The 15472-nt window shown below is 38.5% G+C and overlaps 1 protein-coding gene across 7 annotated transcripts in view; it reads left to right on the forward strand.

Moving 5' to 3' along the window:
- Positions 1 to 437: 437 nt before the first annotated feature.
- LOC110839973 (polycystin-1) overlaps positions 438 to 15472 on the forward strand; it is a 52975-nt gene continuing 37940 nt past the window's right edge. For 3 of the 7 annotated variants that reach the window (XR_015534253.1, XR_015534254.1, XM_087345439.1), the window contains exons 1-9: positions 439 to 968; positions 3093 to 3148; positions 4023 to 4102; positions 6452 to 6859; positions 7163 to 7411; positions 8890 to 9073; positions 11004 to 11176; positions 12234 to 12382; positions 13854 to 14061. Coding sequence is in view for 2 of the 7 variants with exons in the window: in XM_087345439.1 (XP_087201565.1) it covers positions 921 to 968; positions 3093 to 3148; positions 4023 to 4102; positions 6452 to 6859; positions 7163 to 7411; positions 8890 to 9073; positions 11004 to 11176; positions 12234 to 12382; positions 13854 to 14061 (1555 nt within the window). In the remaining 5 variants the exon portion in view is untranslated. Of the gene's footprint in view, positions 969 to 3092; positions 3149 to 4022; positions 4103 to 6451; positions 6860 to 7162; positions 7412 to 8889; positions 9074 to 11003; positions 11177 to 12233; positions 12383 to 13853; positions 14062 to 15472 lie in introns of those variants that run through there. The other 4 variants (XR_015534255.1, XM_087345440.1, XR_015534252.1 and 1 more) reach the window with 3 other exon arrangements.

Here is a 15472-nt window from a genome sequence, read left to right on the forward strand (position 1 = left end):
AAATATCAATCTTTAAGGTTTTACCACTGGAACCAAGAGTTAACAATTACAAACTTGGTAAAGGTGTGGGATTTTGAGGTTATATCAACGAATATAGTTAAGGAAGACAAAGCTGAATTGAATTTCATTTTTAAATAAAAGTTTTCAATATCTAAATGTTATAGTAATAACCTATTTTAACGACTGTCAAACTCTTAACGGAACGTAGGATTAATAAGTTCTAGGCGTAACACTTTGTTTGATTTTTGTTAACTATTTAATAGTGATAGAATTTAATATGGACGTACAACCTGATTGGTTCCTACGAGCGAGCATTACTATTGGTGGCATCCTTCGTTGAAGTAACTCAACTCGTTACAAATAGATGTCGGGAGGCTGAATATAATTGCGAACATGAAATGGCCTATAACCTTTGAGGTTTTCACAGTGGGTGATTATGAAGATTTCTGTGTTCTGGCTTTTTGCGCTGTGTAGTCTAGTCGATGTTTGCCAATGTTTCAGAGGTCATACTGTCTCCGTTATCAGGGTGATGAATGTGCCAATTGGATGTGTGGGCCTAGGTTTATAGAAGCGGGACCGTGGATGGAGTAGCCAGCCCCATGGTCCGGCACCTACAAACGTATTCCCACACATCCAATTGGCACATTCATCGCCCAGTTGACGGAGACAGTATGACCTCTGAAACGTTGATAAACATCGACTAGACTACACAGCGCAAGAACCCAGAAGACAGAAATCTTCATGAAATGGACTGTCTCACAACAATACAAGCAGCTTTTGTTATGCTCCGCAATTGTTGTAAATCAAAAACTATCGTTTCCATGGATTCACGTTGTCCGCAAGATAGAGTGAGAAGTGCAAGTTCAGTTTAATTTTTGTGGAATCGTAAATCGAACCTGCAATTATAGTGTGTGAATATAATGTGGAATGCAATATTCAGATGCTTCAGAAGGCCCTACTTGAAACGGGTGAGTAATAGAAAAACAGCTATCGCCTGCAACAGAAAATGTAGTAGAATTCGTGATTTATGTAAACCGCCCGTTTAAACAAAATCAAACTGGAAAGATAGAAGGATACATGGTCAAATTTCGTAAAAGTATGGGCAGTGCTGCACTTTCTTGGAACAAATATGTCTGATAATTAGAGAACTGATTCTTGGTATGCAGAGTTCTTAAGGGATGCTTCTCATGTTCCCCTAATAGAATACCATGCTGAAAAATTAATTCAAAATTATTACGCAAATATTTTTAATCGCTTGTCGTTACAATTATTACTGTGTGTAGACTTGAATAAGTTTGTTATTTTTACATTATGGGGAAGTTTTTTGAATTATTGCAACAAACGGCCCATCTGTTTTGACAGAATTCAATTAACTGTACGCTTTTAGCTTAAGTCGAGAAGAATGAGATGGGCGGGGCATGTAGCGCGCATGGATGGGACAAGAGGTGTGCACCGGGTACTGGTTGGGAAGCCTGAGGGGAAGAGACCTCTGGGGAGACCTAGACGTAGATGGGAGGATAATCTCAGGCAGGAGGAAGCCTGAGGGGAAGAGACCTCTGGGGAGACCTAGACGTAGATGGGAGGATAATCTCAGGCGGGATCTGTGGGAGATAGGACTTGAAGGAGACTGGATTTTGTTGGCCCAGGACAGGGTCCGGTGGAGGGCTTTGGTTAATTCGGTGATGAACCTTCGAGTTCCGTAAGCCATCTGGTTGGTCGGGTCCACTATCTGGGAAGCCTGAGGGGAAGAGACCGCTGGGGAGACCTAGACGTAGATGGGAGGATAATCTCAGGCAGGATCTGTGGGAGATAGGAGTTGAAGGAGACTGGATTTTGTTGGCCCAGGACAGGATCCGGTGGAGGGCTTTGGTTAATTCGGTGATGAACCTTCGGATTCTGTAAGCCATCTAGTTAGTTAGGTAGTTATTTAGTACACGTTTAGCAGGACCAGACATGCTTGACTTGAATCGTTAAGTATTTAGCTGATAAGACAGGAGTCATGAAATGTCTACAGTATCTGCACGTGAGAGCAGGTTCTCCAGACGTGAAAATTACAGCTCTGTTCTTTGGACAACTGAGATATTTCCACTTTCTAAATGTTCTTCTCTGCTTCTGCAAAAGAGATATTTACTTCGTGTTGTAAACTCTGTTGATGAAGTTTCGTAAAACATTGAAAACAACAGACGATGCAATTATCGCACTCTATTTTTAAATAAATTGTAGTTAGGAAAATCATCAATGGGCTTGTAGTGACAAAGAACAAACTAAGAAACAATTTCGCGGTCCTGGTTCCAAACTCTCTCGGGCTGGATGCTCCCAGCGAACTGGCAGTTTGACCACGCTGCTGTAGGCTGGCGGAGTCGAGGATACTCTTTTTCCGAAACGTCGTAATTTTAAAATAAAAATAAAGAAGTTACTCTATACGCCATGTAGGCGTTTAGTGGGGAGGTTGTATAGCTCCAACTCATTCTTGACCTCGGCACTAGATGGGGGTGAGTGGTCAGCGCTTTACCCCCTGGAAAGGACCCCGGTACCCATTGTAGAGGAGGCTGGGTGGGCCCCAGAGCCGGTCTGGACGCAGAGGCTAGAGGAAAAATCTGCTGTCCCCCTCGGGGATCGAACCCCGGTCGTCCAGCCCGTAATCAGTCACTATACTGACTGATCTTCGCTTTTAAATAACATTTAAAATTGGCAAAGTCCACATTTATGTCACAGCAGCATCATAAATCTTAAATGTAATTAATATTCCATCTTTCGTCACTTTGTCCCTGTAAGTCTCAGCTGCTTAATGCCGAGGCAGTTAACGTAATTGCGAATAGGTGCAGAGCAGATGAAGACAGGAAACAGCTGGCAATCACGACTAGAAGCAAATACCAACCTAAGAAAATGAATTCGTGGAATGCTATGGTTTCCGAGTGTTTGTAGCTGGTTAACAGAATCTTCCATACGAACGATAAGATCAAAAAGACCATGGAGGCTGTCCTTTGTCTGTTCGGTCATTGCAAGAAGGCTTCTGGAGTTTGCGTGTTTACATATAACACAACTGTGAGACGATGTTGCTGTAATTCGATTTTCTGTTCTTTGTTTTCCAGAGCGCTGGCCACCCTGCGTCTTCGTTCACACGCGGCCAGGACAAGGCTCATAAAAAGTACGTGTACTGCCGGTCGCATTTAAGTAAGAAACTCTTGGCTTTAAATAGCACTTGAGATGCGTTGGTATTACTCAGTAGGATTTTGATAAGATAGCTGTCTTCTTGGTCGTAGCGCCGTCTAGTGTGGTAGATGTTGAGCTCTGAAACGTCGGGAAACTGCATGGTGCTGTGACCCAGAAGACAGAAATCTTCGTAACATTGCTCAGACAACTGATTCACTCACAGGCGAACTCAACTCGTCCTATATATATATATATATATATATATATATATATATATATATTAAAATATGTGGTTAAGAACTTTATGCAGGCCTGATAGTAAACTATTAGCCTTTATTTTGTATAAACAGAAGGGTGACATATAGTTTTATCTTTGCTATATCTCATTACCTCACGTTAGAATTCAATCCAACAATCACACAATTCTCACTAAAATACTTATTAATACGCGAATCTAACAAACTATACAGAATTTTTAGCTGATTTTCTTCCCTTATGACTTTGAATCCTACCTCAGTCATTCAAAGACAATGTCTAGGTAAAGTAGTAAAATAGAACACCGTCAGTTTAAATTTTAAACTATTTTTCATCATCATGAATAAGTACTCATTTGTGTCACTAAGATTTCTTTTTCGGTGTTTACAATTGTTCATAAAGCTTCCCACGTCCAGCTTAGTTCGGATCTGTTCCCCGTATTTTGGAGCCGATGTTTGTCATCAGCTGCGTTCTTAAATCATTTGAGCTTTTGTTTCGTGACTGCATGTAACGCGAAACTGAACACACCCTAAGATTCTGAAAAGTTGGCACCCATGATTCCATCAGAGATGTCGTGATCTAAACTAAATGTGATTCAACTGCTTCGATTTCAGGAGAGAAATAGAAGACCGTCCTCTAAGAACGCGCCAGTTGCCCCATTTGAAGAGGTCCGGTATCAACAACTCGACACTAGGTATGACGGAGCATGACATGAAATAAATTCGATAAAACCCTATTATAACGAGTGCAGCAAAGTCGATTGCTATTATTCAAATCTAAGGTTATCCAACGTAATGTATAATTATTATAAATACACTTTCGCAAATCAAACGGCAAATTACAAGAAATATATTTAACAAATGATTATTATGATTATTATTAAATATTCTATTTCATTTTAAACGTTTATCTAGAAAATATTGATAAATACGACACAAACAATGGATGAACGGTTTGAAAATATGGATATGTACGGGGTCAAATTATTACCTTAATTTAGGACGGAATCTTATTCCATATATTTCATTATAATGTCTCTGAGATATTGCTTTTGTTACACTTGGACACGAAATGTATCGTCATCTTTGGTTTCGCTGTTCTCAGAAACGTTTATTAGTGTTTACACACTTTAGTGGACTTTTGAATGTGTTTCGAGTGTTCTGGTCGCCGTCTTCGTCATGTAATACTGTGTCTATTATGTCGTCATCAGAAGGAACTCTAGATGTTATCTAAGCGACAGAGTTAACGAAATCTTCAATACCGGAAACATGTTTGAAGGTTTTTATTTCGCTCTGTTTCAGTCACACAGAAAACAGTTCTATTATTTTCAGAAACAAAAATTGGCCGGCGTTTTGAAAGAATTTTGTAACAAATCAGGACGAATGCATATAAAATCTGGTCATTGTTCCTCCATAAAGTCATTACTGTAGACGATAAGTTGGATTCTTAACACACAGTACCATTAAGAACGTAAACAATTGAAAATATTTAGTAAAGCAAAGAACTAAAAATATTTATTCCAGAGAAACCAGTTTCACTGGTTATATTCCGGAAGCGTGCTTGTTATATAGCGAAGTACAAATGTTGTGATTTTAGTTAAATAAAATGTGACGTCATTTGCTCGTTATAGCCATTAACTCATTCGTTTTAACCGAGTTATAGTGTAAACGTTGTTAGTTACCTCATATCAGAAAACGTTTTGTTAACGTTGTCAGTGTTTGACAGTAATTGTCATTGTGAGTAACTTTCAGTCAAGACCTTAATTAATAATTTAAAAACAAGAAATGTTATGTCTCGTGTTGATTAACATGCGTATGAATAGGCATACATGTAAATCTCTTGAAGATGAATTAAGCAAAAGAAAAGGAAAACTATTGAGCAGTATGTCACCGTGTTTGCATTAGTACGCCTAATTTTGTAGCGTTTCATTATAAACTGCTATGACTGACCTCCCGGTTGTGTTCCACGATCGAGTTCTTTCTTTCAGTCACTGATGTCGTCAACATGGGAACGTAAATGGTGGTCCGGGACTGTTATTGTTATTTTATTTTATATTATAGTCAGAATTCTCATAATTCTTTGGTAAATTACACTAATTCGAAATATCAATCGTTTTAAACGGCAGTGAGTAATTTAAATCCAAAACTTAATGTACAATAAATGTCAAATTTCTTTTAGTCCTCGCCAAAGTTTATTGCAGTGAAAATTTCATATTGTTCTCATTGAAAGAGCTCACACGCTCAGGCGTCCTCTTCGGACTACGAAATATTTTTATAATATGAAATAAAACATTGGTATTGCTGTTATTTCAATCGGAGAGAGGCCAAACTTGGGAATTTGTTGGCATGTTACATGCAGAAACGGAAAATCGTTTGGAAAAGAGTGCGGTGGTTGCCACAATGACTGGAACGACAAACGTATGTGACCAGCGCTCTCATATAACACTATTTGTTTTTGGACTTGCTAAATCCAGTGATTTTTCAACTTTTATCGTGCAGTACCGTAACATTTTTAAATTAAAAATGGTTTTCTGTAAAATTGTCGAACATAACCCCACAGCATCACTATCTGTGAGCGCTTGCGAGAAAGAAGGACTTTATAATTGTGTAAGTTCTGGGTATTTGGAAGGGCATTTAAGAAGCTGAAACTTCGGTATAGACCACAAGCCAAGTATGACAGTAACATTTATGTTTTCTGAAATAATTATGCCTTCTCTGCTACACTTTTCGTTACAGTGTAACACTTTTTATCAGTAGCTAGTGCCCGGTACTGTCTTTGAGTCTTCCATAAAGCCCAAAGTTTATCTCATCTGTTATTATTTTCCATTCATCAAATAAAGGTTGTGTAGGTGATAACAGAAGTGGGTTAAGAGAACACTTCAGCACTTCTACACAACAGAACGCAAATGTAGTAAAATTAAAATCCCTGTATGAAATATATTTAAACAGGCTGATTTGAGAGTGTCAGGGCACATTGAATTTAAATTATGTGGAAGTGTGTTTGGAACTGTCTACTAAACACATTATTTTTATTTTATTTATAGGTGTGTGTAAATATTATGCTGCAATCATAATATTGCTCCTGTTTTTGGAATTGTCTCTCAAGGCGGTGACAGCTCTTGAGACAAAACTAGAGGCTACATCGAACAGTACCACACACAGCTTGGAACCAAATCTTCGCTATCGGCAGCGTGGGACTGAAGAACATACTAGGGACTCATGCATAGGTGGAAATAAATGTGAATACCGTGGTTTTTGTAAGGAGATTGTTGATGCCTATGTATGTGAATGTTATGAAAGGTTCTATAAGCAAGTAGGAGATCGCTGTAAAGATGAAACAAACCACTGTGAGAGCAACCCCTGTGTGAATGGTGGCACCTGTGAACCAATATGGGGAAACTACTTCTGCACTTGCGATACACAGTATCATGGTCGGAACTGTGAACTAGAAAGTAAGTGAACATCCTGATATAAATGTGTAACTTATTAATGTACTGAGGTTGATTGGTTAGGACTCTGAATGGTTGTTTCAGCAGTAATGTGGTTCAACTTTTTCTGTGTGGGTTCTTGAGATACTGGTAGACTTAGCAATAACTGTGATGTTTTGAGGGAAAAGACTTTAAACCCGTCCGTCTGTTATGACTTTGTTAAACTTCAGTTATGATTTTGCCACTCTGGGTACTTAAACGATGATATTCACTCATATGTACTGAGATGATAACCATTTTATCTCCTGCATGTTCTCATTCTTTCAGATAAACTGGGAATAATCCGAATATCAAGACCACAGTTTCTTTATGATATTGAACAGTTTAATAACATCGTCGTAGAAACGTATCTCATTTTTGATGATGACATTGGCAGTAACTTCTCATTTACATATTCAACTGGAAGAATTGATTCTGTAAAGTTCAGGGGAGACGCTTCACATGTGGAAGACGATATCGATCCCACTGCGATCGAAAAGAGAATACAATCGGACCTCAAGGACAAGTTATCACTAGGTAGGTTTGTTTTATGTCACTCAGATGTGCATTTCATGAGAATATGAATGTCCTACTGAGTGTCGACAGGCAAGAAGGCTACTACGTAGTATGAATTATGATCAAAATATTTGGAGATTAAATTTAGTTGACCGTACTTAGTGTATTTAGCTGCTATTCCAGTCTGTGCATTTGAAGGGGTTCTGTTGTGGCTTTATACAGGTTATACACAAAAGAATGGTGCGGTTTCAAAAGTTTATAAAAAATTATCTCTTACATACACCATCAGCGGCGGCAACTGTCCAAGTTTCTCATGCGTTAATTACAATCCTTCAAAGTGTGCACCCTGGGTCACACGACACACATCCACACAGTAATCAAACTCATCCCAGACCCGGTGTAGCATGTCCGCTGTAATTGCATGCAGTGCATGCGTTATCCGATCACGAAGTTCATGGATGGACGTGGACAATGGTGGTACATAAACGCTGTCTTTAACGAACCTTCAAAGAAAGAAATTGCACGGTGTAAGATCTGGCGAACGGGGTGGCCAAGGGAGAAGGTTGTTGTCCCCATTTGCAGCAGCACGTCTGATCCAGCGCTGTGGAAAAACACGATTGAGAAGCACTCATACATTCCTGTGAAAATGGGGGGGAGCTCTGTCCAGTTGTAGAATGTAATCGTCATAATTGGTATTCAGTTGGGGTAACAACCAGCTTTCCAACATGTCCAAAACTGAAACCGCACCATTCTTTTGTGTATAACCTGTACAGTAGTAAATAATTGGCATTAATGGATAAGCTACATTCATTCTCTGTTTTAATTTCCCCAAGTGTAGTCTGCAAATTTTGCCTGCTTATCGTATAACTATGTTGTGTTGTCTGTTTCAAATTATGCATCAGGTAACCAATTTTCACAAAACTTGGTATAATGTTATGCCATTTGAAGAAATCTCAACCTTAAAAAAAATGGCCATATTTGCAAATGATATGATTTCTCCGGAATGTTGCATGGCGCAGTATCTCAGATCACTATCAAATCTTTATAACCATGAAATTCTCGATCTCATTAAATTGAGTGAGCAATGAACTTTAAAAAGATAGCATCCATTAGAAACATGGAATGGATGCAGCTACCTCAGGATAAGAGTCTGGTGGCCGGATGTTGTGAATGCCGTGATGAACCTGAGGGTTCCACGTAAAAAGTGGGCTGTTCTTTGACAATCCGAGTGTACAGTCGACTTTTCAAAGACTATCCTGCCCCATTGTGTGTGTGTGTGTGTGTGTCCTTTGGTAACAAAAATGTATAATAATCTGCATCAAAGTTATTGTATTTTCTCTGTAGCATCTCCATTTGTGACGTTCTGACTTTTCTGGTGTGGAAGGACACATCATTTGGTACCATTTATTCTTGATGATAAGAGGGTGATCATATTGAAGTTTTGCGACTAAACTTCATTTTTTAGTCAGTGATTATTTTAACGTACTTTAAATTTGCAGAAAAAAAGAAGAAGATGTTTTATTTTCCGTACCTCTATTCACAAAGGGAAAATAATACCCTTTATGGCGAGGTTATAACAATTGAAGTGTTAAATGGTGGATTGGTGCAGTTTTCTGGAGAATATGAAATATATATCATTCCTAAACCATTGAACTGCATTCCCTATTTGGAGATCAAAGACTGGTGAGTTTATTTGTTCAGTATTTGTCTTGGAAATATTATTCTTGATCCACTAGCTTGAAGACCCCAAATTGTGTTCTCATGCATGAGCTCAGACTGAGAGGATGGGATGAAAAGATCATGAAGTTTATTTCTGAATCTCATTCTCTGTATATATGTTCATACAGAACGTGGTCATAATAGTGCATTCTTTATATTGGTTATGGAAGAATTATCAATTTGATTATTGATTTTAGTTTTAATTTTTGGTTCTGCTACTTTAATATCTTCGGTGTAACCAGCGTTTTTGATTCATTTATGTCTGTTAACCCTGACAACCTAGTTATTGGCACATTTTAAGAAGATTGTTCTGTTAATGTGAAACATTAGTTTTGAATACAAAGAAGATTCTTTTCTGTGTCTGAATAGCATTACAGGCATTTTGTATGCTTCTATTGATTTTAAATGTTCTGATGACGGAGGCAGTATGACCTCTGAAACGTTGGTTAACATCAACCGGACTACACAGCGCAACAACCCAGAAGACAGATATCTTCATACTCACCGCTGTGAGAACCTCAAGTCTTACATATGTGTAACTAGTTTGGAGTAAATGTATGAAAAAACAATTTGAATTTAGGGCAACCAGATTACGTGTTGAGGTTACATCCTGAATGGTTGACACATATGGGATTCTCAAGTTATCTTAATCGTTATATTTTACTATCTCCCATACTGATGCGTCATCTGATCATATCTTCATGAGCTTATTTGCCTTCCACAGTTTCCCCACATCTGTTCAGGTGTGACAAAATGTGTCTATCTTTGTCTGTTCATTCTCAGACTTCATACCTCAGAACATTTTATTCCGTTTATAAACAACAGGGATATTCAATCTGTTTGGTGTCGGTGTAACTTGCAGATAGCGTGTCTCTGCAGAGAATTCAGAAATGGAGGTTGAGTAGACTCTTCTCCAAGTCTGGGTTGTGAACCTGGACCGTAGTAAAGTTTTCGCATGCGGTGCTCCGACAGGAATGCAGAGAGCGTAAATGCTCCATTGGTTCAGTTTTCTGTTCTGATGCCAGTGACAAGGGACGTAATCAGTCGTGTGGTAGAAATGAAAAATGTATATAGAATTGTATTGGGAGAATCTGAAGGGAAAGCTAGGCATAAGTGGGAGTATATCGGAATGCTACGTGTCAAAACAGAGTGTCAGGGTCAATACTGGGCTTAGTACGAAGAGAGTCAAGTGGCAGTGTCATGTGAACACGGCGATAAACGTTGAACCCATTTCCTTTGGGCTATCTAAAAGTGGATAATTTCCTAACCAGCTGAGTAACTAACCTTATTAATGTTCCAATGAAGAGCCTGCACTGTGCTATGGACCTTTCAATTGTTACTGGAAATATGTCATTTTGCTCTGATTATGTCCTTTATTTTGTTTTAAACCTCTTTTATCCGTAGCAGAGCAGGTATGGACTTTTTTCTCGTTAGTAGTTCTTCCAGCCTGGAATAATCTTTACTTGCTTTACCTTCTGTTCCTTCCATTTTTAATTTAATGTATAAGAAACTAATCAGAAGATGGCTGTCTTCGGGGTTGTTGGGCCGTTTAGCTAGGCAGATGTTTACCTACGTTTCAGAGTCCCTTTGTGCCTCCATCATCAGACACTCATTGCCCATATGATGGAGGCAGCAAGGGCCTCTGAAACGTTGGTAAACTTCTGCCAGGCTACAGGACTCAACAACCCAGAAGACTGCCATCTTCGGACGCGCCGCCATGAAAACCTCAAATCCTGCAACTAATCAGAAATCTGATTTAATGTAGGACCTTTACTTGACAAACCTGACCTAAACATTCTACATGACAGCAGTCAGAAGAATTAACCGCTTCTAGTAGCATTTATGATTTCCCATGCTGTATTTTATCTCATACATTTTCTTTGCCGTCCTGCAGTGGAAGGTCTACCGAGGAAATGTGTAAGTGGGAAAGAGCAAAGGAGCATACTGTACGTGGCCATGTGAAACGTTGCTATGAGTCTTCAGAACTAAAGTATATATGGGGAATTTTCACCATGAGCAAAGAAGTACCATTCCCACTGTACAAAACATTGGAAGGTGCAAAGATCAGTAAGCTGAATTAAGACATTACTTTGAAATAATTAGCAGTGTAAAGGAATGTAATTTTGAACATGTCAGTTCATGTATTCTGATGATACATGATTTTTAAAATGCAGCCAGTGATCAAAAAACCATTTACATTGTATAGGCTTTCTTGATGATCTTGCATCAGATGAACATTCCGAAGGATGGGCGCTTTTATTTAAACTCGTAAACCATCTACAATTATAGATAACGTGTTATGTTGGACATTCATGCCAAATTTTGTTAGGTAAATATATTCTATCACATTTAAAAGCGTTTATTACACTATAAAATATCACTAGAATTAAGTTTGTACGAAACGTACATGTCACACGTTCAGGATAATTTCAAGCTGTTTGTCTACCAAACACAAGTGAGACATTTTTACAGCTTTGCTAAAACATTTTATGAAATATGCTGATCTCAAGTTATTTTTCTGTAAATCAAAATATTTATTCCTGTTATTTAAGGAAAAATTTAAATGCTGGTATTCATGAAACCTCCATCAAATTGTTCTTACAAGCGTGTTTAATACGGGTTATAAATGGATGAAAGCCACCCGCGGTGGACTAGTGGTTAGCATGCTCACCACTGAACCCAAGATTCGCGAGTTCAATCCCAGCTGAAGTCGACGGATTTTTAAAGGTGATATAAATCGGTAGCACAACTTCCTTCGGAGGGGAAGTAAAGCTGGCAGTCCCATTTCGTAGATTTACGGTATGTAAAAGAAACTTACGAGGATGATACGAGATGTTTCATAATGAAAATTCAACGACCATTTCATGCCCAAGTCTCCTGATACACTTCTAGATGGCTCTGGCAGTCAAATCAGGATTGAGTTGAAATTGTGCAGAGTCAGTGGGCTGGTCACTCACTGCTCATAAATGCACACGTCAAGATCAGGAAACCTCTCAGGAAGGCAAGACCCGAAAAGGGTTGTAGCGCAACTGATGATGATGAGAATTGGATGAAAGTAAAATGTGATTTTAAACTATTTAGTAAACTGTGTAATAATAATTTTACTTTTCTATTCTTTATTCAGAGAGCAACTTGAAGTCACTCTATGAAGAAAGAAATGAGTACACTATTGAACCATACAATATGAGTTATGGAGACTATGGTTTCATTCTTCAAGTAGTAGAGAAGAACGAAAAACTTCAAGAATCATTGAAGCCTATAGATAATGATATGGTGAGAACACTGAACAGCCCTGTATAGAGGTGTTAGAACTAAGCAGAATATGGACGTTGATTTCAATTCTAGAGCATTATTATTGATTGTGGAGTCTACTACTGACAGGCCAAAATTTCCATTATCTGATGTAGAATTTGTCTCAGTTTATTAAAGTTAACATTTATGTACAGGTTCTGTAAGCAAGGAGTCTAATGAAATGCAACAGTTCCTTTTAATTTTTACCATAATTCACAGTTTGAGAAATGTAGTTCTCTTGCAATTAGTAATTTAAACCCTCTTAATCAAATGTTGGGAATTTTGGAAGAGAGTTTTTTTCCTATTCTTTTCAATGTATGTTTCTGACTCATCATTTACCAAGGTAGCAGGATAACGGAAAATTTCAAACATGTATTATGTGTCGGGCATTATTTAAAATGGAAACTCTTTTTATGATTATTAAAACAGTGGATCAGATTACTTTTATACAGACATCTTTTAAAGCCTTTCATACATTACTAACAACTTCACTTTTATATTTTCCTGGTAACAGTTTTAAGATGACACGACCATTAAATGTCATGTGCATGGCTGTGAAGTTGGAGTGGGAAGCAATTTTAGGTGGAGTCGGAGTCTGTAAAGGTGTACTGACTCCATCCTCAACATAAAATCTTAAGAACACTTTCACTACCTTGTGGGACGCCGGCGGCCTCATGCTTAGGGAGATTCAATGACGCGTTGAGCCACATGTTGTGGGATGCCTTGTAACTTTGTCTCCGGTACCTTAAGAATACAACTTGTCTACATATCAACAGATTTTTGTAATAACCAATAGACGTATATTTAAATACTGGAATACTGGTAACGACCCGTTCTTCAAGTGCCTGAGCACTGTGGGGGCCAACTTTTCGTTTCGTTGGACATTCAGTAGGACTCCTTGGACGAGGGATCTTCCCATCACAAGGCCTCTACCTGTACACAGGACAGCACATCACAGAAAAATGCGGACAAACATCCATGGCTTGAGTGGGATTCGAACCCACGGTCCCAGCGACCAAGCGGCACAAAGCCAACGCCTCAGACTAGGTTCTAAGTCTAAAAAGTAACTCTGATGATTAACGTGGTGGTGATGAAATCGCTTCTGCTACCATTTACCATTTTAGTAGGTTTACCGTTATTAATACATAATGAGCTTTCATGAAGGAGTCGGAGTCAGATATTTTAGTACCGACTCCACAGCCCTGGTCATGTGAGGGAAATACCACTACCCAATTCAAAAGGACTCGAGTCATAGTGACATATCTTATGTCTGATGAGGCACAAATACTGTTGTGAAAATTAAATCTATTTAGGTTTTGTTTTCATCAGTTAAATATATTATCATTTGTGAGTAACTGATAATGTTGAATTTCCTTTGAATCTTTTGAGCATGGAATGATGTCGTAGTACTGGGAGTGCGATGTATTTAGTCTTTTGGCCTTGGTTTTTGCAGTGCTGGTTCCGTATTGTAGCTCTCCCCATCGTTGCTGAATTGGCTGGGGACAATGAGCAAACTCTTAGTGTCACCTCAGAGGTGATTCTTAATGCTGTGGGCTCCAGAGATCCGAATGAACCACATGATGCTAGAGATCACCTCATTTTCTCCTGGTCCTGCACCCCAGAATCAGCAGACGTCTGCAAGGATATGTCTAAATTCACAGGTAAATTAGTTAAAATGCCAGGAGACCTAAGTTTGTTAATTTTGGAATAATGAAGGTATTGGTGGCTGTGTGGTAGTGGCAGTAATTCACTTCAAATTTTTTTATTTATCCCCCCCCCCCCTGTCAATAGCCAAATGGCCAATTGCAGATACAGCACAGTACAAATAATAACAAGTACAACAGTAAATATTAAATAATTAAATCTTCTGCCAGAAGATTTGGTTTGTTCATCATTCAGCCACCTGACGCTTCTCGTAGCCTGACATGAAAGCAACAGCATTAACACAAAATTATAAAGAAGCATACAGATTATGGAGAGAGAGAGAGAGATGTAAATCCAAATTTGAAGACAAACACATGCATAATTAGTGATAAACCGGAAAAATTATATCTTAAAAGAATAAATAAAATTACAGACATTGAAATTGGTGAGATAAAGGAAAATCTGAAGACATCGTACGCAGGATAATACAGGCATACCTCAGAGATTTTGCGGGTTCGTTTCCTGACCATCGCAATAAAGCGAGTCACACGAATTTTTTTGGTTTTGCAGTGCATATAAAAGTTATGTTTACACTATACTGTAGTCTATTAAGTGTGCAATAGCATTATGTCTAAAAAAAATGCGAGGATTAGTAAAATGTGACAGAAACACGAAGTGAGCACATGCTGTTGGAAAAATGGCGCCGATAGACTTGCTTGACACAGGTTTGCCACAAACCTTCAATTTGTAAAAAACGCAATATTTGCGAAGTGTAATAAAACGAGGTATGCCTGTACAGAAACCCCTATAAGAACAGAAGGATGCACTAACGAAGAACACTTAAAGAAAAAGAGAGAAAAGGAATGTGCTACCATCAGAAACCTGAGGCCTGGTTGGTGCTGATCGCCATTCGTTCAAGAGGAACAGCACCAAGAAATCCTGTGAAGAAAGAAGAAACAGTAATGATGATTTTAATTGTAACAAGCCGATGGAAACACCAACAGGTCCAAACTTTTTACTGTGCGGCCAGGGCATGATGCTGACCACTCACCCCCGCATAGTGCCGAGGTCAAGAATTAGTTATACCGCCTCTCCCCCTAAGCGCTTACATGGCGTGTAGTGGGACAGCTGTACTCTTACTTTATTACTTTGCATGTTCTGTTATCAGTGGTTGTGTACCGTATTGTTTCAATTAGGATTGAACCATTATTGCTAATACATCAGTGATGGATCACAACTTTCTTGAATATATTTCCTGAATCACTGAGGTTGAACAGTAAAAAATATATAATTTTGAAGTTGTTCATCATACAAAACTGATCGTGTCTCTGCATAATTATGGTCTCAACAGAATCATATTCACAAGTCCGACTCTTTTTACTGACAATAGCAGAACATAAATATTTCATTGAGAATTTTATTTTTCAC

The sequence above is a fragment of the Zootermopsis nevadensis genome, unplaced genomic scaffold (assembly GCF_977971745.1).
Source record: "Zootermopsis nevadensis isolate Lab colony 2312 unplaced genomic scaffold, Znev_1.0 Znev_ptg000009l, whole genome shotgun sequence".
Lineage (NCBI taxonomy): Eukaryota > Metazoa > Arthropoda > Insecta > Blattodea > Termopsidae > Zootermopsis > Zootermopsis nevadensis.